Source organism: Hypomesus nipponensis, chromosome 14 (genome assembly GCF_054491055.1).
Source record: "Hypomesus nipponensis isolate SF chromosome 14, ASM5449105v1, whole genome shotgun sequence".
Taxonomy (NCBI): Eukaryota; Metazoa; Chordata; class Actinopteri; order Osmeriformes; family Osmeridae; genus Hypomesus; species Hypomesus nipponensis.
In genome coordinates, this window is record NC_140374.1 from 20,640,584 (window position 1) to 20,666,128 (window position 25,545).

At 52.5% G+C, this 25,545-nt stretch overlaps 1 protein-coding gene across 3 annotated transcripts; it reads right to left on the bottom strand.

Annotated features, from left to right (window-relative positions):
* Nucleotides 1-903: 903 nt before the first annotated feature.
* LOC146259103 (protein MTSS 2-like) lies at nucleotides 904-25,044 on the bottom strand. Of its 3 annotated transcripts, XM_084672680.1 has the most exons (15): nucleotides 24,537-25,044; nucleotides 20,782-20,843; nucleotides 20,409-20,482; nucleotides 9,575-9,659; nucleotides 9,059-9,150; nucleotides 8,865-8,939; nucleotides 6,645-6,802; nucleotides 5,847-5,954; nucleotides 5,572-5,669; nucleotides 4,972-5,104; nucleotides 4,417-4,491; nucleotides 4,064-4,219; nucleotides 3,545-3,718; nucleotides 3,160-3,325; nucleotides 904-2,917 (listed from the first exon to the last, which is right to left on the bottom strand). In XM_084672680.1, exons 1-15 carry the CDS (start codon nucleotides 24,603-24,605, stop codon nucleotides 1,848-1,850), a joined length of 2,595 nt encoding a protein of 864 aa, XP_084528806.1. In that variant the 5' UTR covers nucleotides 24,606-25,044; the 3' UTR covers nucleotides 904-1,847. The 3 variants fall into 3 exon arrangements, with proteins under 3 accessions (XP_084528806.1, XP_084528807.1, XP_084528808.1); XM_084672681.1 differs by lacking the exon at nucleotides 4,064-4,219 and having other exon boundaries at nucleotides 24,537-25,042; XM_084672682.1 differs by lacking the exons at nucleotides 4,064-4,219; nucleotides 4,417-4,491 and having other exon boundaries at nucleotides 24,537-25,042.
* Between the last annotated feature and the right edge of the window lie 501 nt (nucleotides 25,045-25,545).

The window sequence follows — 25,545 nt, forward strand, 5'->3', positions numbered from 1 at the left end:
GGTATCTCCCAGAAGACGCTCTTCAGAATAATGTGCTTTGATGTGATGAGGATCACACAGAGTACCTTGCTACTGGGACAGCATGATTACTGTAACATGATCATTTTTTGTCTGAGGTTCTAGTAGTAACCAAGCTTGCTACTGGATTCACGCCCCTGGGACTTCCTTTAATGTCTGCCTTCTAATCACCAGGGCAGGTCTGGCAGCTGGCTAAGTGATTACTCCTACAAAGCATCATTGATTAGGCCCAGACCTTGTTCTTACTTTAGAGAATCAGGCGGACGCGTGAGCTCGCTAAACTAATTCTTCCGAAGTCACAGGCCTGATGAGATGAGTCATTAGGAATGAGAGGAGCAGAGAAACAGCTAGGCAGGATGTCTCTCAGTGTGTTAGAGTGAGGGAGCACGACGTGCAAATGAGATGATGGGTGGTCTACATCTCCTCCAACCATGAAGAGGACTCTTAAATGAAATCACGTCCGACCATCGTGTTTCCATCCAAGCTGTAGAGAGCTGCAGTCGTCTGATAAAGCCCACACCGGTACAACAATCATAACGGGAACAATTCCTTGGTCAAAGAGCTGATATAGATGCAATGATGTCGCCTGAAAGGGTGATTAAAATGGTTACCCAAAGATGTGTGAAATCTTCACTGGTGGCATCAATAGTGGGAGGAGTCAGCTTCTAACTTTTTCAACCAGATGAAGAACGCTGGCGCCCTCCTCTGTCAGATCAGGATAGTGCAACGATCATATTTGTTGACTGTTACACTGTCCAGATCTGTAAACGCATACACACACACACACACGCACACACACATCTGCATGCAAGTGTCTCTTCGTCTTCATCCCCTGAATGTGCAAGCTACTGTTCTCCAATTAATCTTAGAAAGAAACCACTGATGTACAATAAAAATTCTTGTTTAATTTCAGAATATATTGGTAGTACAGTACAGCAATCAAAACTCTGCCATATTGCTCTTACACAGTTACACAGTTGGCGTTCAGCGTATGGGACACACAGGTACAGTATACAGAATACGCAATGACAACGATACAGGACACACAAGACCTGTCACTTCAACTGACGGGAGGCTGTGTCCGGGAGGCACGCTAAACCAACAGACATACAAGAGAGCCATTTAGAGGCTCCTATAGAGCTTGACTGGCCGGGTCCAAAATGGCTGCCGGGTCCAAGATGGCCGCCGGGTCCAAGATGGCTGCCGGGTCCAAGATGGCCGCCGGGTCCAATATGGCCGCCGGGTCCAAGATGGCCGCCGGTCCAAGATGGCCGCCGGTCCAAGATGGCCGCCGGGTCCAAGATGGCCGCCGAAGAGAAACAGGAGCACAGTCACCAAGCCCACACACAGGGAGAACGAGGAAAAAAAATATAAACTTTATAGAACGCGACGATACGGACAGTCGATGTCCATCCAGGTTTAACATCGCTACACAGATCCCTTGTTCTCTTCACTTTCTGTTCCGCTTACTATGTAGTCTGTTCCTGGGTTAGACCTGTCCCTGGGTTAGACCTGTCCCTGGGTTAGACCTCTCCCTGGGTTAGACCTGTCTCTGGGTTAGACCTGTCCCTGGGTTAGACCTGTCCCTGGGTTAGACCTGTCCCTGGGTTAGACCTGTCCCTGGGTTAGACCTGTCCTTGGGTTAGACCTCTCCTTGGGTTAGACCTCTCCTTGGGTTAGACCTGTCCTTGGGTTAGACCTCTCCTTGGGTTAGACCTGTCCTTGGGTTAGACCTCTCCTTGGGTTAGACCTCTCCTTGGGTTAGACCTGTTCCTGGGGTCCCACAGTGTGTTGGTAAGGGCACCATAGTTGGGGTCGGGTTCTGCAGGCTACCACAGTATCCGGGGAGCAGACCTGTCGTTGGACACCGCCCTGCGAAGCCTCACGCCCCGCCGTATAGACACCAGCACATCCTCTCCTTCCTGGAGGCCAGGGGGTGGCTGAGCAGGGAGGGCTTGGGCCTCAGCCTGGGCTTGGACCTGGGTCTGGGCCTGGGTCAGTGGCTGGGGATGGTACTGGAGATGGGTTTGGGGCAGGGGCTTGGATTGTGGTTGGTACTGGAGATGGGGTTGGGGTTGGTACTGGAGATGGGGTTGGGGCTGGTACTGGGTATAGGCATGGGGCTGTGGTTGGGTCTGGGGCCAGGCCTGGGGCTGGGAGGCTGCCTCTCCAGGGAGGAATGGGAAGGGGAACTGTCCTTCTCCAAGAGCGTGAGCACTGGCCGCCAGCTCTCCGATCTTCTCCACCAGGCTGTGGCGGTTAGCAGCCAGAAGTGGGTCCTCCTCTGGCCCCTGGCTCCCCCCCTGGACAGAGGGGGGCTGGGGGTACACACTCCTGTCCAGCCCCCCTCCGGAGCCCCAGGCAGAGCCCGTGTCAGGCAGGCTGAGGCGCTTGGGTGAGGCCCTCGTGTACTCCAGAGTGGAGGGGTCATCTCCGTACAGACACTCCTCGCTACCCATCCTTTGTCCGGAGCTGGAGCCGAGGCCGGGGCCAGGGCTGAGGCCGAGGCTGGGGCCGGGGCTGGGGCCAGGGCTGGGGAAGCCTCCAGGGGAGTCTGGCACGGTGGGCGTCTTCACTGGAACGATGGGGGGGCGGATGTGGATGGAGCCAGTGCTGGATGGGGTGCGCCTCACTCCAGTCTTGGAGGAGGGGGTTCGACGGATGGTGGCCGTGCCGGAGGTGATGACCACAGAACCCCCTCCCCCGGAGCCGTTTGTGGCCCCCGGAAGGCTCTTGCTGGCGGGCAGTCCAGCTGTGCTAGCAGGCCTCTTGGTTTGGATCATGCGGCGGTAGTTCTGGGCTATGTTGCTGTGGCGGGGGATGGTGGAGGACTTGTCAAAGTCTGCTTGAGCTTCGCCATCTGCATCTCCTTTCAGGGAGTAGCACTCGTAGTCAGATCCTACACACACAGAACAACACAGGGAGTCAGGGCGTTCTTATCGAAACCTCACTGATCACAGTGTTACAGGATGATGGTTGAGTGTGTGTGTGTGTGTTTGCTTGTGTTTCTTCTGCATGTGTCTACATGTGGTGTGTGTCTGAGACTGTGTGTGTGTCTGCGTGCATACGTGCGTATGCGTTCCTCTTTGTCTATGTGTTAGTGTGTGTGTGTGTGTGTGTGTGTTAGTGTGTGTGCGTTACCCTGGGAGGGGATGGTGTCCTCGGAGCAGGAGGGGGTGCTGGTCTGGGTGCTGTACCCGCTGGAGTACTGCAGCGAGTCCCTGCTGCTCTTCTGTAGGTCCATGGTCAGGCCCCGGGTCAGGACCATGGCCAGGCTACTGGCTGCTGGGGAGATGGGCTCACCGTGCTGACACACACACACACACACAGGGACATATGTTCACTCACATCATTAGATACTGTGTGTGTGTCTAAATATGCTAAAGCCCTCTGTGACATGCTTGCTTGTAAAAAGGGCTATACAAATCCATTTGATTTGATATGTGTGTGTGATACAGTGTGTTTTAGTGTGCATGATTATGTGTGTGTGTGTGTGTGTGTGTGTGTGTTTTTGTGGGTTTCCTACCTTGGCTGCGATGGTTCCCGGGCCAACCCTCATCCTGTGAGGGTCATCTGGATGCATCCCATAAGCCCTTGGGCTGGGCGGGGCTTCCTTCTCCCTCATCCTATCCAGAGACTCTCTCCTTCTCTGCAGGGTGGTGGCCAATGACGGCTCATAGGAACTCATCTTGGACCAATCCTATGATTGCAGGCACATTAATGAGGAAGTGTAGGGAGGATTGACTACTTGTCCATCATCCGGCAGTCTGAGAGCTATCTCATCAAGGTAGGGTGAACAGTCAGGGAGGCTTCTGATAAGCAGGTTAAATATTATATGGGACTACTGTATGTGTGAAGCCAGCTCAAGTTTGCCACATCTGGAAAGATCTGGAAACTGAGCCATAGGGAGTTTGGCTGAGCGATGAAGGCCATGATGGGGTTAATAATATCCACAGTGTGAGGTAGGCAGGTGAAGCAAAGAAGCAAAGTACCAACTAAAAACAGAGAAGCAACGTAAAAGGAGGAAGTGCAAATGAAAACAAACCTTCCAGCTAGGAACCTTTGATGTGGGTGAGGGGGTGTTGGGTCCAGGGGAGCGGTTAAATGTGGGGGACGCAGGAAGTATGACAGAGAGAGGCCGGGTGGAGCCGGTGTGAGAGAAAGCAGGGCGGAACGTGCCGAAGGATGAGCATGAGCCAAACTGCGGAGTGGACAGACCAGTCAGGGTTCACACAACTATGAACACGCTTCATCACCCCCGTGTGTGTGTGTGTGTGTGTGAGTGGGTGGGTGTGGGTGTGTACGTGTGTGGGTGTGTGTGTGTGTGTGTGGGTGTGGGTGTGGGTGTGGGTGTGTGTGTGTGTGTGTGTGTGTGTGTGTGTGTGGGTGTGTACTAACCGCGGTGGGAGAGTTGCACTCGCTGACAGACTGGCATGTTTCAGAGGCCTCAGAAGAGGCTGAGCTTGTGGACTTCTGAGGGAGGGAGGGAGGGAGGGAGGGAGGGAGGGAGGGAGGGAGGGAGGGAGGGAGGGAGGGAGGGAGGGAGGGAGGGAGGGAGGGAGGGAGGGAGGGAGGGAGGGAGGGAGGGAGGGAGGGAGGGAGGGAGGGAGGGAGGGAGGGAGGGAGGGAGGGAGGGAGGGAGGGAGGGAGGGAGGTGAGATGTAGTGTATTGTTTGACTGGAGATATTTCATTGAATTACAAAATAGTTTGCTAGTGGATTAAAGAGATCTTTATAACCAATTGTGAGTTTGCTTGGTTAAAACAAATATTTGTATATTTAACTGTTAGCGGCCGCTATCTTCTAAGGAAATAGAGGGTTCTGTAGCTTTTAGTAACATAATCCAGCTGGTCCCTTTAAATTTGAATTTCATGATGTCGTCATGTCAACCTTGATACTATCCAGTACAGGTCAGGATCTGGGGCTGGGCCAGGGTAAAAGGTCAGTGCTGTACCTGGCTGGTGATATCTGAGGGCATGGGTGAAGGGGGCTTGGAGTGTGCGTTGGCATCCTGAGAGACAAAGCCCGAGTCGTGGGAGGAGACACTGCTGAGGCGATGGGCCCCCGCTGAGGGCATCTGCAGCAGGCTGGGGACAGGAGGACATCCTCCAGTACTCACAACAACAACAACAACAGAAACTCTCCAACTGCCATCCCTTCAGTCTTCTGCCACATTTCTGTCAATATACACCCTTTCATTTATCCCTCAGTCTAATCACTCTCTCTCTCTCTCTCTCTCTCTCTCTCTCTCTCTCTCTCTCTCTCTCTCTCTCTCTGTCTGTCTGTCTGTCTGTCTGTCTGTCTCTATCTCTCTCTCTCTCTCTCTCTCTCTCTCTCTCTCTCTCTCTGTCTGTCTGTCTGTCTGTCTGTCTGTCTGTCTGTCTGTCTGTCTGTCTGTCTCTCTCTCTCTCTGTCTCTCTCTCTCTCTCTGTCTGTCTGTCTGTCTGTCTGTCTGTCTGTCTGTCTGTCTGTCTGTCTGTCTCTCTCTCTCTCTCTCTCTCTCTCTCTCTCTCTCTCTCTCTCTCTCTCTCTCTCTCTCTCTCTCTCTCTCTACCTGCACATGCTGCTCTTCCTGGATCCGGCGCTGCTGGGGGAGGAGGGCGGAGTCTGGTAGGACCAGCTGAAGTCAGAGCCCTTTAGGTCCCGGATCACCTAAATACAACAACATGAACAAGAACAAGATCGTCAATAACAATGACAGGGTTGGTCTCTCTAGGCAGGGCTAGCCTAGGGTTCGCTCCTCGAGGCCGGGCTAGCCTAGGCTCTGCTTCTCTAGGCAGGGTTAGGGTTAGTCTCTGCTTGGTTTCTAAGGACAGAAGGACCATGTACCTGCTCGCTAGCGGCCGGAAGCTTGTGGGGGTCCTCTGTCAGGGCGGTGAGGTCGTTAACGATGGCCTGCAGGTGGGTGACCTCTCCCAGCATGGCGATCTCGCCGTTCTGCAGAAAGTCGAGAGATTTCATTCACTACAACGCCACACTCGGTGTTGACCAGGAGCCAACATCACCACACAGGTATCCAGCCCCTTCCTCTCTCTCTCTCTCTCTCTCTCTCTCTCTCTCTCTCTCTCTCTCTCTCTCTCTCTCTCTCTCTCTCTCTCTCTCTCTCCCTCTTTCCTTCCACAGGATGTTGGAGATGAATCAGACATTATCTCAGAGGAGGGAGGAGGAAAGGAAAGATGGAATCTCAGAAGGAAGGAATTCAAAGTGTGTTGAAATACAACAGAAGGGTTCACTGTATCAGGTCATCTCTGATTTAACACGAAGGGGGAGGTAAAAGATCGGGTACATTAGAGACCGTAAAGGGCAGGGGTAAGTGGATAAGTGGATGCTAACATTGATTCTGTTTTGATAACACAGCCTTCTACATCCACTTTAAGAACTCATCAATGATGCAAACTGCCAAAATAAGTTGTTGTCAACCTTTTGAAACTTTTTTCCAAAACTTTTTAATGCTAATATTTTTTCAACCTTTCAAAAAAGAAATACACAACACAAAAACGTTTCTAGTTTTTCAACCAAGAAAAATCAAAATATTTATTTAAACCTTTCGAAACTTTTTTGGGGGTAACACTTTTTTAGTTCTTAACTTAAACTCGATGTAAGGTGTAGTCACATTCACTCTCTCACCACCACAGGCTGCAGCAGGGTGATGAAAGTGCAGTAGCGCCCCCTCTCCTCCAGGAGGGCTCGGCGCACGGCCTGTCTCTCCGTCTCCTCCATGAGCAGGTACATGTCACTGACGTCCTGCATGGCACTGTCCAGCTGGGGACGCAGGTTACCCCTGCCTGGGGAGGGGGGCAAGGCAGGGGGGTGGAAGTCAAGACATGGAATAAGGAGGGACAGAAGGAGAGAGAGAGAGAGAGAGAGAGAGAGAGAGAGAGAGAGAGAGAGAGAGAGAGAGAGAGAGAGAGAGCAGGGGGTTTGTACCTGCCGAGACCACTAGATGAACCAAGATGTTACAATGTAACAATGACAGGTCACATGACCGGACACGCCTACATCTACCAGTGGTTTTATTTTGCAGATGAATACACAGCATGATTAAGATGAGCACAACACACTAAGTCCAGCAGGGGCTCCGTCATCATGGAGATGAGGCGGAGACACAGGAGAGGGGACTGCTGGGTCACACTGCTGCGTAGCTTCACGGGCTGCGCGTAGCATTTCAATGCCATCCGAGAATGCGAAAATGTTTGACTCTAAAATGGCAGCTGGACATGGCTTCACCGTGCGGACACACGGTGTCTCCGTATGAAGTGTGACCAATCAGAACAGAGACGTTTCGAAAAAAAAGCCTTTCCCTTCCACCCCCTGCAGACAGGCCCGCAACACACACAACAGTGTGACCCTGGCGAAGTGATGAGATCCCACATAGACCGGGACACAGTAATGCAGACACACACACACACACACACACAGATCTAGACCATGATGGTGGAGGTCTGGGGGAACATGCAACATGGACATGCAGCACTTTGAGACAGAACAGGACACGGCAGCAAACATACCCAGCAGCTCTGCAGGAGGACAGACCCAAGAGGAGGAGAGGAGGAGAGGAGAGGAGAGGAGGAGAGGAGAAGAGGAGAGGAGAGGGGGAGAGGAGGAGAGGAAGAGAGGAGGAGAGGAGAGGAGGAGGGGGGAGAGGAGAGGAGAGGAGGAGAGGAGGAGAGGAGGAGAGGAGGAGAGGAGGAGAGGAGGGGGGGAGAGGAGAGGAGAGGAGAGGAGGAGAGGAGGAGAGGAGGAGAGGAGGAGGAGAGGAGGAGGAGAGGAGGAGAGGAGAGGAGGAGAGGAGGAGAGGAGGAGGAGAGGAGAGGAGGAGAGGAAGAGAGGAGGAGAGGAGGGGGGAGAGGAGAGGAGAGGAGAGGAGGAGAGGAGGAGAGGAGGAGGAGAGGAGAGGAGAGGAGGAGAGGAAGAGAGGAGGAGAGGAGGAGAGGAGGAGAGGAGGAGAGGAGGGGGGAGAGGAGAGGAGAGGAGGAGAGGAGGAGGAGAGGGGAGGAGAGGAAGAGAGGAGGAGAGGAGGGGGGAGAGGAGAGGAGAGGAGAGGAGAGGAGAGGAGGAGAGGAGAGGAGGAGAGGAAGAGGAGAGGAGGAGGAGAGGAGGAGGAGGAGAGGGGGGAAAGGAGGAGAGGAGGAGAGGAGGAGAGGAGGAGAGGAGAAGGAGAGGGGGAGGAGAGGAGGAGGAGAGGAGGAGGAGAGGAGGAGGAGAGGAGGAGGAGGAGAGGGGGGAAAGGAGGAGAGGAGGAGAGGAGGAGAGGAGGAGAGGAGAAGGAGAGGAGGAGAGGAGGAGGAGAGGAGGAGGAGGAGAGGAGGATGAGAGGGGGAGGAGTGGGGGAGAGGAGGAGAGGGGGAGGAGAGGAGGAGAGGAGGAGAGGAGGAGAGGAGGAGGAGAGGGGTAAAGGGATGGGATAGAGAGAGAGAGAGAGAGAGAGAGAGAGAGAGAGAGAGAGAGAGAGAGAGAGAGAGAGAGAGAGAGAGAGAGAGAGAGAGAGAGAGAGAGAGAGAGAGAGAGAGAGAGAGAGAGAGGGACAGAGCCAGAGAGAAGAGTGTTAAACCTGTGCAGGTCACAAGGCAGCATACTGCAGGAAGAGCAGATAAAGGGTCCATGCAGAACGGTCACAACAGCAACAGTGGTTCCGCAGCCATACGGACCATCACCACGAGAACCTTGTGTCACTGCAGTGCCATTTCCTGTCACTAGGGGGTGCTTCACACGCATGACGAAACTGTGACGCTGTAATTCTGTCTTGGATGGTTTTAACATGATTTTGAAGCCAAATATAACAAACCAGCCGGCCGATGAGCTCCCTCAGCTTAAAAGAGGTTGTCGCTCTGCAGATTCAGGTCTCACCTTTGCGCGCTTTCTTCTGTAGCTTCATGGTGTCTGAAGACTTCCTCTTGATCTCCTGACGAGACCGCTTGTACTCTGAATACACACACATACTCTGTCACTTCTCTAGGAGCACAATTACTTAGCGTGTGTGTGTGAGGTGTGTATGTGTGTGTGTGTGTGTGTAGTTGAAGAGTGTATGTCCATCGCCTCACCTTTGGCATGGTCTTTGTCAAGCTGATTGGCTGTCTTTTTCCACTCCTCTATCTTATCCTGTAGTGGAATAACCAGGCCCTCCATGAGGGCACTGCAGAGGAGGAGGGGAGGTAGGGAGGGAGGGAGGGAGGGAGGGAGGGAGGGAGGGAGGGAGGGAGGGAGGGAGGGAGGGAGGGAGGGAGGGAGGGAGGGAGGGAGGGAGGGAGGGAGGGAGGGAGGGAGGGAGGGAGGGAGGGAGGGATGTAGTTAGTCAGAACCAGAAGGAGGGAGAGTGAGAGAGAGAGAGAGAGAGAGAGAGAGAGAGAGAGAGACACACACAGAGAGAGACACAGAGAGAGAGAGAGAGAGAGAGAGAGAGAGAGAGAGAGAGAGAGAGAGAGAGAGAGAGAGAGAGAGAGAGAGAGAGAGAGAGAGAGAGAGAGATGGAAAGGGGGAGGAGAGGAGAGGTAATTAAGACAGGGCAAACTGTTATCTGAGCAGACTTTACAGTGTGCCTTGAGAACGTCCTGGCTTACTTGGTAAAGTGGCGTAGTTTGGTCTCAATGCTGCGGTGCCGCATGCACATCCTGGTGAGGGCCGAGCCCACGTCCCTGGTGGCTCCTGGGGGGAGGGGGGAGGGACAGGGGGGAGAGGGGGGGGGAGACAAGTCTGTCAAAGTCTTACAAGGTTTCTCAAAGGCTCTTAATAGACTCTAATCCCTGTGTCTCAAATGGCGTTTCACCATCCTGCAGAGTAAGTCGGACAAAGATTGCGTATGTTCTGCACACATGGTATAACTGATACAGTACAGCGCACAGTGAGCAAGCCTCTCTGGCTATTCTAACCCCTAACCCTCTGGGCGTCAACCACAGAGACAGCAGTACAGTATCTGTCTGTATGAGGCTGCGTCTGCCACTGTGCTGAGGCATGGTGAAGAGGCACACCTCCTGTGTACTGCCTGCAACCACGTGTACTATGTCAGCCCTGCTGTCGTAGCTCCTCTCTTGTTTGTCCTTCAGAGAGGAGGGATAACCACAAGCAGACACCAGGGGGCAGCACTGCAGGTCGTGAACCAGGCCGGGAAGCCAAGGCATCTGAGATCTGAACCGAGAGGGGAGAAGGGAGCAGGAACGTATCTTACTCCATCCCGGAAGTCCACTTCCCCATAGCGACTGTAAATAGAACCAGATCTCCCTCCACCCTGCTTTCACCTCCAGGTTCTGCCAACCACACTAACGAACCACCGCATGCAGCCAGCCACACTAACGAACCACCGCATGCAGCCAGCCACACTAACAAACCACTGCATGCAGCCAGCCACACTAACGAACCCCCGCATTCTTAGGGTTGTACTTTTCCTCTCTAGTCAAGAGTAATTAAGTCAAGTGATAAGCCGTAAAGCAGGCTGCTCCAACGCTCTCTGGATGAGACCGAACGGATCTGGTGTGATCTGGGACACACAGCGCTAATCAGGAGGGGGGGGGGGGGGGGGAGGGGTCCACGAGCACACACACACCTCGATAACACCAGCCAGACCTCACAGAGAGAAAGCCTCCATGTGGTGGTAGTGTGTGTGTGTGTGTGTGTGTGTGTGTGTGTGTGTGTAGGCAGACAGGTGGTGCGATGTAGCCACTGCCCCTCACCTCAACCCTTCCCTTCCCTCCGTTCTCACCCTGTCTGTCCTGGAGGGAAAAGGAGGGAGGGGTGTAAGGGGATATCCCTTCATTCTTCCCTGCTTGCTCTGCCTTTCCTGTTCCCTCCGTGTTTCCTAAACACCATTCATCCAGGACAGCACCGCCAGACCGGCTCTAACCTGCTCCTGCTTCGGCTCCTCTCCCTCCCCTCCTCCCAGCCTCAAACGGCCCTAAGGGCCCAGGCAGGCACCACTGATGCAGCTGGATGAGAATCCAACGTTTAATAACGTCTGAGGTAACGGTCATTCTCTAGTGGTGACCCTCAGAAGTGGGTTCGACAGCAACAGTGCTTTGATCTGGATCGAGAGCCCGAAAACAACTAGACTGTGAGACACACTAGCCAAATAAAGCCAAGGAGTCTTGGCTGTATCTGAAAAACATAAACACAACACAGCTTAACTGCCGTTTCTGCCCCTCTGTGTGTGAATGAGGTCGTAGTTGTAAACCAGCTCTGGCTGGCTCAGAAGGGCACACAGAGTGAGGCCTCACCACGCAGGGTCTCCCAGGGGCTTGGCTTGAATGCTGCCAGGAGCTATTCAAAACACAGCCAGCGGACTCTATCTCATTTCCCTTCCACAAAGGCCTCCGCTTGCCCAGCACACATGTAGACTGAGTAGAGAGAGAGGGGGGGGGGGTCAGGTTGGTGTGTGTGATGATTTAGGAGTCATACGGCCACTTTGCTTTTCCAGGTGACCGAGTCAGGAGAGAGTACACGCGCGCACAGACACACAGTCTGTCCACAGGAAGTGACACACAGGAACAGACTTATTCTCTCCACACGGATCGTGCTCACGTTACTGCTTTCTCTCTCTCACACACACACACCACTTCACTCTCCCACTGTGATCATAATAGATCTAAGATTGACATCATTGATCACCAACATGAATCCTTTCTCATGTAAGCCAGGAACCATTCTGTAACTTTAGATGTGTACACTTCCTGGCAGTGCGTTGGCATCACTGTGTGGAATAACAAACGCAAACACCCCCCACACACACACACACACACACTCACACAGGTTCTGTGTGTCCCAGTTTCACTTCTCTCCTCGAGAAAGCATAACAGGAGGTCACCACAGCTGCTGCTGAGGAGGAGGGGAGGAGGGAGGGATGAGGAGGGAGAGGAGGGGACGAGGATGGTGAGGAGGAGGGAGAGGAGGGGAGGAGGAAGAGGATGAGGGAGAGGAGGAGAGGAGGAGGAAGAGGAGGAGGGAGAGGAGGAGAGGAGGAGAGGAGGATGGGGAGGGAGAGGAGGGGACGAGGATGGTGAAGAGGAGGGAGAGGAGGGGAGGAGGAGGAGGAGGGAGAGGAGGAGAGGAGGAGGAGGAGGGAGAGGAGGAGAGGAGGAGGAAGGAGAGGAGGGAATGATGAGGAGGGAGAGGAGGGGAGGAAGATGGTGAGGAGGAGGGAGAGGAAGGGGGGAGGACAAAGTCTACTGGCTCTTTTATCTCTATAACAGACCTCTCCAATGTCACTGTCAGCCAGCCAGCCAGCAACCCCCTCCCTGAGGAGATCAGCTGACAGCTACTTCCTGGGGAGGGACAGAGACTTCCTGTATGCAGGAGCTCTGGCCTCTGGCCCCCACTGACCCACCGGACACACTGCAGTCACAGATGGATACACTGCAAGGACACACATCCTCACACAAACACTCTCTCGCACACACACACACACACATTGACGCTGCTAGAGGTTCCCTGTCCACACAGTAAAAACATCGTCACACACACTCCAGAAGTCAGCGTGTGGCTACAGAGACGCAGACCTACACACTCCACACGCGTGCACCAGCCTGCTGCCTGGAGTGGGGCTGCCCTGCCTCATTACTGGAACGCATGGCTGAGGCTGTGACACGCTGACAAAACACAAAGGTGTATAAACATTCAGCTACGTCATTTACAGCACGGAAGATGTCACAGTCCTGGCCCGGGCCAGTCACAGTCCAGAGGTAGTGGCGTAGACGCAGACCAAGCTAGAGCAGGTCCAGAGGTAGTGGCGTAGACGCAGACCAAGCTAGAGCAGGGCTAGAGGATGTCCAGCAGTGGAGGACCAGGGCCAGCTATGCAGGACGGGACAGAGCAGACCCAGCTAGAGGGGCCACGCCAGGCTCCACACTCTGCTACAGGGGCCACGCCAGGCTCCACACTCTGCTACAGGGGCCACGCCAGGCTCCACACTCTGCTACAGGGGCCACGCCAGGCTTTAACAGGGCAGCTTTATAGGGGTTCCCCAGCCAAAACAGCAGCTCCTGCAAGACCAAGACCAGGACTAGGACCAGGACTAGGACTAGGACTAGGACCAGGACCAGGACCAGGACCAGGACCAGGACCAGGACCAGGACCAGGACCAGGACCAGGACCAGGACTAGGCCGAGGACCAAGACTAGGACCAAGACTAGGACCAAGACTAGGACCAGGACCAGGACCAAGACTAGGACCAGGACCAGGACCAGGACCAAGACCAAGACCAAGACCAAGACCAAGACCAAGACCAAGACCAGGACCAGGACCAGGACCAAGACTAGGACCAAGACTTGGACCAAGACCAGAACCAGGACCAAGAGTAGGACCAGGACCAAGACTAGGACCAAGACTTGGACCAAGACCAGGACCAGAACCAGGACCAAGACTAGGACCAGGACCAGGACCAGGACCAAGACTTGGACCAAGACTAGGACCAAGACTAGGACCAGCTGGTTAAGACTGGAGTCCTCCGTTATTACAGAATTCCGCTGGCGCTGCATTTGGAATCAGAATTGTTCTAAAATTCCTTTGGAGTTGGATTGGAATCAGAACTGTTTTACAATTCCATCAGAGCTGGAACCCAGTGTGAGTGTTCCAGGGAGCACTGTGTACTTCCTGAGTCAACAGACTGTGTGCTTGTGTGGGATAGAAAGAGAAGGAAAGAAAGGGGGAGGGAGAGAGGAAGGGAGGGAGGGAGGTAGGTAGGGAGGGTTAGAAGAAGAGAGAGAGAGGAAAGGGGGAGGGAGAGGGAGGGAGGGAGGGAGGGAGGGAGGGAGGGAGGGAGGGAGGGAGGGAGGGAGGGAGGGAGGGAGGGAGGGAGGGAGGGAGGGAAGGAGGGAGGGAGGGGTACAGAACATCCACTCTGGAGCAGCTCCAGGTCTGAGAGTCTGATGGAGATCTCTCTCAGCTGCTGAGTTTAGGAAACCTCCACAGATCATCCTCTCTCAACACCACCCTCTCAGCACCACCCTCCTCCCCTCCTCCCCCTCCCCCCCCCCCTCTCAGCGACGTGTCTGGCGTGGAGCTTAGCCTACTCTATAGAGCCCCTCTCACCCTGCTCAACTGCCCCAGAGGGTGGGCTGGCAGGGGCACAGTAGAGGCCAGTGATGGATGAAAGAGGAGGGGGATGTAGAGGACGTTAGGAGAGGATGAAAGAAGGGGCAGACTACAGAGGGGAGGACTGGGAAGGGCTGACCAGCAGGTGCAGCCATGGCGAGGGTTTGTATGTGTGGTTGTGAGCGTGTGGTTGTGTGTGACTGTGTGTGGGTTCATGAGTGTTTGTGTGTGTTTGGATGTGTTCCGTGATTGTGTGTAGGTGTATGTGCGTGCATAACTTTGATGAGGCCCAATTAATCTGTGAAATTAAACTCCCAAGACTAAACCCATAGTGAGAGAAACTGAGAGAGGCAGACAGTCAGACAGACAGACAGACAGACAGACAGACAGACAGACAGACAGACAGACAGACAGACAGACAGACAGACAGACAGACAGACAGACAGAGAGAAAGAGAGAAAGAGAGAAAGAGAGAAAGAGAGAAAGAGAGAAACAGAGAAACAGAGAAAGAAATAAAGAGAGAAGGAGAAACAGAGAAAGAGAGAAACAGAGAAAGAGAGAAAGAGAGACAGAGAGAATGACAGGGAGATCGAGCCAGTAGGGTTGGGACAGACAGTTTGCATGTTCAGAGAACATCTTGTCATTGTCTGAGCCGTGAGGTAAACACGATCTGGACTGCATTAGTGGAGACTGAGAGACGTCAGGAGGAGGAGGAAGAGATAAATACTGCTGAGGGAACTTCCTGTCAAAGGACAGAGCTGATGTTAAAAATAGCCCCTAAACCCATGGCCCACTGTCTCCAGATGTGCTTTTCATTAAAGGGAAGGAAAACAGTACTTTACAAGATGCTAGGGGTGTGTGTGGGGGGGGGGGGGGGGAGGCTTGGAGGGTAGAATACTAGGATGAGGGGGTGCATGCTCTAGGTACCTCATGGCATATCTCATTTTCACAGCTGTACCCCCCCCCCCCCACCCACCCACCCCCCCCCACACACACACACAGCAGAACACAGACAGAGGCATATATGGAGACCCAGGCATGGAGGGAGAGAGGGAGGGAGGGAGGGAGGGAGGGAGGGAGGGAGGGAGGGAGGGAGGGAGGGAGGGAGGGAGGGAGGGAGGGAGGGAGGGAGGGAGGGAGGGAGGGAGGGAGGGAGGGAGGGAGGGAGGGAGGGAGGGAGGGAGGGAGGGAGGGAGGGAGGGAGGGAGGGAGGGAGGGAGGGAGTCTGTTCCCTCCTATGGTTTTACAGGGGAGTTTCTGTCTGACAAGAAACACATGGTGTGTGTGAGGTGGAGAGCGCTCACCTCAGGTGCTCCTCCCTCAGCTGGACTAACTGAATGAGACTGGACCCTCTTATTTAGGGAAGGTTATCTACTCTACCTACCTGGATGGTAGGTTATCTACCCTACCTACCTGGATGGTAGGTTATCTACCCTACCAAGCATCCAACCTCCCAGCCACTTCCTTCCTCCCTGACCCCACAGCCGAGGAGGACGTAACAACCTTCTTCTTCCTCTCCACCAACCGCCACTCTTCCTGATTAAAAACACAGCCTGCCTCTCGCTACCTCCCCCCCAACCCCCACACTCCCTCGCTTCATGATCCGGTCGCATTCCTTCATCAGATTCCCTCTCTCCTTGTGTTTTCCTCCTCTCGTCCGCCCTCCCCTCCGCTCGCTGAGTGAACACACTGTTCCCCAGCTCGTGTTGTCTTCTCTTGTGTGGCCCGCAGAGTGTACCTTCCTGCCAGCCAACAGGCCTGCTGCTCTCTCCCTCTTCTTAGTAGAAACAGACAGAGACTAAAACTGAGACAGGCAGACAGACAGACAGACAGGCAGACAGGCGGGTAGGCAGACAGACAGACAGGCAGACAGACAGGCGGGTGGCAGACAGACAGACAGGTAGACAGACAGGCGGGTAGGCAGACAGACAGACAGACAGACAGACAGACAGACAGACAGACAGACAGACAGATAGGCAGACAGACAGACCGAAAGTTGTGACGCTACACAGCTAGCTCTATGTTAGAGGTGACCTTAAAGCTGGAGGACGTTCAACCCTCGGGAGGACGGCACTCAATCAGTGCTGATGGCCTGGATGAGCGCAGTAGCACACAGCCATCACAACACCCCACACATCCAGCACACCTACCCTGCTGCATGCTACATGCTAACAACACATCCAGCACACCTACCCTGCTGCATGCTACATGCTAACAACACATCCAGCACACCTACCCTGCTGCATGCTACATGCTAATTACACACACCTTGCGCACATGTACACTAAACCCTGCTTTAGTCTACATGCTACATGCAGTTAAGCTGATTATTACACAGCCTTGTAACACACAACAGACATAGTACCCCACACAGTCTTAAAGGTTTTGCATGTATGTATAATCCCTCAACATCCTACACGTTCTAAATCAGACAATACAACACACTAACATCAAACTTAAAGATTAACAATTAAAGCGACCTGTCTAACCATGTTTGTGATGCACGCAATCCCATAAATACAGAAGAACATTCCCCACCCTCAATCCCTGAATCCATCTGAAAACAACTAGCTTACACCAAAGGGGATTTCAGTTGTAACCCCACAACCCCTAGTGATAGTAAATGCCCCCCCCCCCCACCCCCACTCCCACAAACACACTCTTCAACAACATGAATATTTATCCAGGCATGAACCTTCACCAGCACATACACCCCCCCCCCCCCAGGTCAGATAGACCTGCCCTAGACCATGTTGGCACAGCTCACTCTCCTTGGTGAAGATGTCTAAAGGCTTGAGTGCTGTGCCGGCCTGACAGTAATCTCCTGTCCTGGTGCCGGGTCCCCGGCCTGGTGGAGGGCCAGATGGGGGACCGGGATCTCCACGCCATCTGGTGCCCCAGAGAAGCAGATTACTGTCTCACTGACACACTGATCTACTGGAGCTATGCACACTGCTCTGTTCATGCTAAGTGTCTCTGTGTGTGTGGGTGAGAGAGAGAGAGAGAGAGAGAGAGAGAGACAGAGAGAGAGAGAGAGAGAGAGAGAGAGAGAGACAGAGAGAGAGAGAGAGAGAGAGAGAGAGAGAGAGAGACAGAGAGAGAGAGAGAGAGAGAGAGAGAGAGAGAGAGAGAGAGAGAGAGAGAGAGAGAGAGAGAGAGACAGAGAGAGAGAGAGAGAGAGAGAGAGAGAGAGAGAGAGAGAGAGAGAGACAGAGAGAGAGAGAGAGAGAGAGACAGAGAGAGAGAGAGAGAGAGAGAGACAGAGAGAGAGAGAGAGAGAGAGAGAGAGAGAGAGAGAGAGAGAGAGAGAGAGAGAGAGAGAGAGAGAGAGAGAGAGAGAGAGACATCTCTCCATTCTTCTCCTCCTCCTCCTCCTACCCCAGAAACAGGACAGTGAGGGAGTGAACGTTAGAGCTCAGAGAGACTGATCTCAGGAAATGTGGTGTGATAGAGTCAGGCTAAGAGTGTGTTTCTGTGTGTGTCTGTCTGTGTCTGTGTGTGTTTGTGTGTGTGTGTGTGTGTGTTTGTGTGTGTGTGTGATCGAGGCCAGCTAAGAGGATTAAATCCACGCCTGGCTACTGGCTACAGAGAGAGCTGTAGGATGTCTAATACAACCAGAACCTCTACCCCCACCTTCACTCACTTACTCCAGTTCTCCCTCCTTCTCCTCCTCCCCCTCCCTCTGTACATGGTCCGTCGACCCGCTCACCCAAATATGGAGTTGTAACCATCCTGCTAACCTAACATGAGGCCCCCACTCAGCGACTCCACAGGCCAACCATATATGATTTTCTCTTCCACATTCCCTCAAACCCTCTTTACCGAGTGCACACACACACTCTCACACACACACACACTCTCACACGCACCATAGAAGCCCATGCATTCAGTGAGGCAGAGGTAAGACATGTAAGAGGCTAGAAATAGACTCCAAATACAACCATCAAATAGGCTGTGTGTCTGGGACGGTTTTATCGTTCACAGCTGGACAGTCCAGTCCACATCCCCCAGACTTGGTGGCAAAGCATCAGCGAACATTACAGAAATGCTTACACAAGAGTCAGACACACACACACACACACATGCCAAAGTGCTTGGCATCCGACCCCTCCATCTGCCTTATAAACCACTGGCGCTGACGCCAGACTCATAAACTCTCAAAACGGGCAAAATCCACATGAACACACACACACACACACAGAGACACACAGTTGAGAGGCCAGACCTGATGTTACACCAAGACCTTGAGATGAGGGAGAGAGGGAGAGGAGAGACGGGCGCGTTGACAGAGATGGTAGTGATGGAAGTGAGGAAAACTCCCAAAGTAATGTTCCACAAACTAGGGGCCATGACATGCACCATGAAATCATCGAATACATACCCCCCCTCTGTCCTCCATAGATGCGAGGGCAGGATGGAGGGGTAGTCAAAAGACAGGATGGGAGAGAGGAGTGTTGGAGATGATGATGAGGTCCTGGGGTGAAATGGTGAGTGTGTCAGGGGTAAATTAGGACAAAAAGATGAGATGAAACCTCCAGCTGTGCAACACACGCCCACACACACACACACATACTGCTGTAGCCTGTGTCTGATGCTGGGGGAGTCAGGCCGGAATATTGCCAACAGTGCATACCACTGACCTCCCCGTATGCTGTAATAACACTGACATTGACACACACACGCACACACACAGAAAAACACAAGGAAGAGTCTCCCCGATCTATTTTCCTGCTTTCTTAAGAGTGCATTAAAAACCTCTCCTCATTAATCATTCTCTCTCTCTCTCTCTCTCTCTCTCTCTCTCTCTCAAATAAAATAACGTCCGGTCTTTTCTCATTAGAAGGTGTCGAAAGTTCTGGTCCTTTGGGCCTATCCAGACCCCTTCTTCCCTGTCCGGTCCCGTCCTCCAGCCAGTGAGATGGTCCTGGTCTCCCTGCTCCAGCACCAGCCCGGGCCAGTAACTATTGACATTCCTGCTACCAGATGAATCACCACGGTGGTTTGGAGCTCTCTGAGGGCTCGGGGTTCCCAGAGGACACATGCAATGGGATTGGCTCTGTCTTAAACACTAAATACCCTGAAGAGGCTGTTCCTGTTCTCTCCCTGTAGCATCCGTACCAGAGGCAGAGCAGCCATGATGTCAGTGCTTTGTTCTATGTTCGACTGAGAACGCTACACAGGAAGGACACACACCACACGACTGGCTCCGTTTGGCCTCCATGCCATTTCTGTGCCTTTGGCTGCTGGGGGAGTTCATCCTGAGTGAGGGACTGTGCTGGGAGTGGGCATATGTTGGAAGTGACATACTTACACAGGATCATCAACCTCTGACCAGCTTTCTCCAAAAGCTCTATTTCATGTTCTCCAACTTCTCTCTCTCCCTCTCCTCCTTTCCTCTCCTTTCCCCTCCTCCTTCTCTCATCCCTGCCCTTATTCGCTCAATCCCTCCACAAAGAATGCCCTTTGAAGTGCTTTCCTGGCACAGGTGGAAGATCTGCAGGTGAAACAGCTGTTGCCGTGTTTTGTGTCCTGGGCTTGGCTCATATCCAAAGCATAAACTCACCAAAACCCAGTATTACGTGTCTGTTATCTGAAGTACTGTAGTGGTTTGAGCTAAGCTGCACAGCAGAGCTGGAAAGCTGAGAACGTGTGAACACAGAGGAGGTCTTAGCTACCAGCCCCAGCAGGACCCCACAGAGGAGGTCTTAGCTACCAGCCCCAGCAGGAGCCTGAACCTGAGAGGTCCGTACAGCAGGCATCACAGCATGCGGGCAGAGCTACAGTTAGGTGGTAGGGCACCAGTTGTGTGTGTGTGCGGAGTATGGGTGTCTGTGCATTCGTGTGTGTGTGTGTGTGCGCGTTTGTGTGTGTGTACGTGTGAGTACATGTTTTTTTTTGTTGGTGGTTTTTGACCTTAATACTTAATACTGCTCCCATGATCAAGTCAGAGGGAGATCTTGTTTTAATCAGAGTGCAGACGGCAGATCGTTCCGGATCTGGACATTGACAGATCAGCAGAGCTCTCCAGGCCTGAGAACAATGACCTCATCTCCCCCACCCCCCCCCACCCCCCCACCCCCCCACCACACACAGCCATCCTTCCTTCCCATCCATTCCCCTGCTGCACAACACTGCATCCTCCTAAATAAGTGAGTGAGTACTACACCCAGTTCCACCACCAAAATAAATCTCTCTAAAGGTGGCGTGTTAAACTGAGGGAGCCCTGTTACTCTATAGCAGCATGAGGAACCACTTTACATGAAGGTCACATGAACTACCATGGTAGTGGGTACATGGTACTACCTGAAGTCAGATGGTGAGGAACGTTCATGTAATGGCCCGGTACTGTACTGTATCACAACAGGGCCTCCCTACCTCTGGAGTTGGTCGCCATGTCTGCCACCTTCTGAAAGGCCTCTAAGAAGGCCACAGCTGCTAGAACCGTAGTCCTAAAGAGGGAGCAGAGGGGAGGGAGGGAGGGAGGGAGGGAGGGAGGGAGGGAGGGAGGGAGGGAGGGAGGGAGGGAGGGAGGGAGGGAGGGAGGGAGGGAGGGAGGGAGGGAGGGAGGGAGGGAGGGAGGGAGGGAGGGAGGGAGGGAGGGAGGGAGGGAGGGAGGGAGGGAGGGAGGGAGGGAGGGAGGGAGGGAGGGAGGGAGGGAGGGATAGGAGAGAGATAGAGAGTCAACACGGACAGTAAAAAAACAGTGTGACTAACTGAATGATGGTGGACTTCCAGAGGCCAGTCTCACCTGAGCTGGGAGTGCAGTTTGGTAGCCTTGGCACCAAAGTCCTCCCAGACTGGATAGGAGCTCTGGAACACAGAAACAAGACGAGACAGGACTTCACTCCTCCAATCAAGGACACCTCAAACAAGCACACACACATTTCCAGTGTGTTAAGTTACATCAAGTCGGTACAAGCAGAAAATCAATTTTCCGAACCTAAATACAGATTCTACGCAGAGTAAAGATCAAATCAAATTAATATGTAAAGCCCTTTTTACAAGCAATGTCACCGAGGGCTTTGCATACACCCTCACAAAGATGACATGACACACCTGAGGTAAACATGTAAAAGTGAGCTTCTCCCTGGGGCTGAGGCAGGACCATTTATACACCCATACGCTTCCACACGTCTTCTATGCAACCTTTTCAAAGGGCAGCATACTTGAACATACCACTGCTTCAATGTCCCATTCATGTTGAGCCAAGCAACCTGGGTTGTGTGTGTGTGTGTGTGTGTGTGCGTGTGTTTGTGTGTGTGTGTCTGTCTGTGTGTGTGTGTGTGTGTGTGTTAGCTCAGGGAGGTAGCTCCCTTCAGGTAGGTAGGAGGTAGCTCAGGTTATGATGGAGAGACTTGTCCTAGGGGATGTGTCTGGATCAGATTTCCTTCATGAGCACCCTCACACGTACAGTGCCTCCAGCCTCCAGCAACCCAGAGAGGTTAGGACTGGATCTGAGCCCCAGTCTCATAACACAACCCAGAGAGGTTAGGACTGGATCTGAGCCCCAGTTTCATAACACAACCCAGAGAGGTTAGGACTGGATCTGAGCCCCAGACTGATTGTAAAGCCACAGACCAGGAGAGAGAAGAGGGGGAGGAGCTAGGAGGGAGAGGGGGAGGAGCGAGGAGGAAGAGCGAAGAGGGGGAGGAGCGAGGAAGAAGAGAGCTGGAGGGGATGAGGGAAGGAGAGGAAGAGCGAAGGAGAGGAAGAGAGAAGGAGAGTAGCAAAGGGGAGGAAGAGGATGCACTATGCCAAACGGAAATTCGCAAATGATGTGCATATCTGTCTGTCACCAGTAGAACATTATTGGTTCACAGACAATCAAACACACTTGTCATGTTTATAATCTCTTGTGTTTAACCATGTGACTATCATCTCAACTCTAACCACCTCTCCCTGTCACTAATCACTGTCGCTGTCATTAAACTGTTGATCCAAACTGCCCCCCCCCCTCTCGTGCTCGTCTCAGGGCTGCAACAGGTGGCTGGTTATCCTCTGGCCCGGGCCTCCCTGAGCAAGAGGCAGGGAGCCAGGGCAGCTGAGGAAGGAAGGGGCCACCCATCTCTCTCTAGCACCATGTATGGAAGAGGGGAAGAGAGGAGAGGGAGAGACAGAGAGGGAGAGACGGAAAGGGGAGGGAGAGACGGAGAGGGGAGGGAGAAACGGAGAGGGGAGAGACGGAGTGAGAGAGGATGGTGAAAGAACAGGGACGGGAGGGCGGGGGGGGCAGGGGGGGGGGAGCAGGGGAAGGGAGCAGGAGACGAAGATAACCGGTAGGGAGAAATAAAGATCCTTCTCGACTAATGAATTCATCAGGGAACGTGTGTGTATGCCTGTTATCTGCTATATCACTGGCCCAGGTGCTGCTGCTATCAACGTTACTGTCATGGGAAAGTGTGCGTGGAGGGGGGGGGGGGGGGGGGGTCACTTGTTGTAGCCTGCGGTGACCATCCGAACGTAAACTCGGCTTGGCTACTACACAAACAGCTGTGACACAGCTTTCTCCTGTAATACACTGTGATTAGCCTAGCCTAGCATAGCTTCATTCCCCTGGCTCTGAGCAGCTGTGTCAGGGCTCCATGGCTACAGATGCCGCACTCAAACTAATTGGCCAAATATCTGAAACACTGGATGGAAGCTCAGTTACTGACTACAGGGTTACGCTATATGGATTCAAGCTGATTATCAATAACGCAGCCAGGGAATACGTATGTTTTAAAGGCATGGGTCCGTAAGGTGATGAAATGAAATGCCGATATTTAGAGCTGAACCCTTTCCAAACCCTGACGAATGATGCCCATAAATAGCCAGTATTGAGTGGCCATGACCAGTTAGCTACTGTTTGGATGTGATCAATAAAAGAATTTGGCTGGCAGTAAGGTGAAGGTATAAGGATTGGACAGGCTGGTGGGGCTTATGACTATGGTAACGTTTCTCATCCTATAACCAGCTACTAGCTGTGGTTCATGAATGAAGGTTTAGGGAGGGTTTCTTGCTGTATGATGAAGTGCTTTAGGATAACTGCACTAGGGTGTAACTGTCTGTTTCCCAGCAGGGTTAATGGACATGTGCCCTCGTCAGAACACTCTCAGCTGGTATGCAGGGCACTGGCCTCCTAGGGTCTCCCCTTGCTTGACCCCCAACTCCCTCTCACATAACTGTGGAAGGAGGCTTCCTACTCCTCACTCACAAACACACCTCTCTCTTTCTCTCTCCCCTCTCTCTCTTTCTCTCTCCCCTCTCTCTCTTTCTCTCTCCCCCTCTCTCTTTCTCTCCGCTTCTCTATCTCTCTCTCTCCTCCCTCTTTCTCTCTCTCCTCTCTCTCTCTCCCCTCTCTCTTTCTCTCCACCTCTCTATCTCTCTCTCTCCTCCCTCTTTCTCTCTCTCCTCTCCTCTCTCTCTCTCACTCCCCCCTCTCTCTTTCTCTCTCTCCCCCTTCTCTCTTTCTCTCTCTTCCCTCTCTCTTTCTCTCTTTCAGTCTCTCTTTCTCTCTCCCCCTCTTTCTCTCTCTCCTCTCTCTCTCTCCCCTCTCTCTTTCTCTCCACCTCTCTATCTCTCTCTCTCCTCCCTCTTTCTCTCTCTCCCCCTCTCTCTTTCTCTCTCTTCCCTCTCTCTTTCTCTCTTTCAGTCTCTCTTTCTCTCTCCCCCTCTTTCTCTCTCCCTCTCTCTTTCTCTCTCCCCCTCTCTCTTTCTCTCTCTTTCTCTTCACACACCAGTGATAAAACTGGCATTTTGCTATTTACATAACAGAATAAAGGTTTCACTATGTAAGGATAGGCACAGACACACACAAAAACACCAGAGCAATTCTGTTGCTATCACATATTAGGGAAAAGGACAGAGATCCGATACAGAAAGTGTGAAGCCAGCAGGCCTGGTTTAGTGCCAGAGATGATTTATCGGATGTTTGTAGTGTGATTGGGTTAGAGAGCTTCTCTACATTCATCCTAGCAGGTCTGGACAGCAACAGACACTATGCTACTATCTCCAACATATAAGCTCCCAGCATGTCTGTTGATAGGGGTCAACCGGAATAACCGATTCGGCCAGTCCAAAGATTATAAACAATAATATTTACGTGTTTTCAGTTATTTCCAACATTGGACAAGCTTTGACTGCAATATTAACACCTACTGGCCTATTCATTAGCACCTGCGACTAACGTGAGGGATATTAGCAAGTAGTCGATGTTAGTTATTTTTTGTGCGTCGGCTGTTTAATGAAGACATAAACGATTCAAAGACAACACAATTCACTAGGCTACAACTGGCACCGTTGACAAAATCGTAATCTAAAAATGTTGTTACAATATAACGACCGCCTGTTCAACCTGCGCGTTATATGCAAATGACACAAAGGAAAACATGTTCATGACAGTTTTCTGCCGACGCTTCTCCCTGATGGGGAACACTGGGAGACGAAACAAAGGCAGTAAAATGTGTCTGATCAGCCATGCAATAATAGGTCGGAAATCTGTCTACTTCAATCTGTGTACGGTACCTTCATGTCGTTGACGATAGCCTGGAATAATCCCCCAAGCGCTCCGCACTCCCTTTCCACCGACTCCATATTACCACGATCGTAATTTCAACAAAAACAGAACGGCAAAAATCAAATCAAAACTTCCGACAATATTAATGCATCAGTAATTGTGATGTTTTCATTCGTCCTTCGCCGTCCTCTCCTCCCGCGGCAGTCACAGAGGATTCGAAGCCACGGCTCGATGCGAGAGACAAAAAGAAAGCCGCTACTCAATGGCACCCGGTTTCTCGGTCGGTAGCACTAGAACGTGAGTGATGGAGAGAAAACGCAACTGCTCCTTGCTCCGACTTTCACTTGTTTTACAAACTGAGAGAAGACAAAGTAACTAGTTGACTTTTCATCTTCTGCTGATATTTACGGCGAAAACTTATAATGATAAATCACAAGGGGGTGAACCACTGGAGTCGAAGTCCGTCTGAGGTTTGAAGGTGGGGGCGCGCTCTGTTGTTAGTGAAGGAACAGATGTCTTGAAGCGAATGCTCTGAAATTCGATCCATGGGAATTGAAGGGGGCTGGTCATTTTTTTTGTCACATGCGGTGTGGAGGGAGGGACATCGCCGATACAAACAAAAGTGAGTCCGTCTCTCATTCAAGATTTCTCTGAGAAGCTCAACAAAAGGATAACCCCATAATGAGCTGTTCACGCACGCACGCACGCCTGTTCAACATCGCCTGTCGGTGACCGAGGAGAGAGAGCGTGCTGCCTGGCTGTCAATATTGTTGAAGGTAGCCATGGAGGGAGACCATGTGCAGAGTTGGACGATCCATCATGCATAATTAATAACATTATTAAGACTACTCAGTGAAATAAAATACACCATGAATACCATAGAAGTAGCTAACTTTACTTGCATAATTAGCAGCAGTGACCAATAGGAGCTTAGATGTGTTGTTTGTCCTCTTGGTAGCATCTCTGGGCCATACACCCAGACCACCTAGAGCTCTCCAGGATGGGATGGAGATTTAG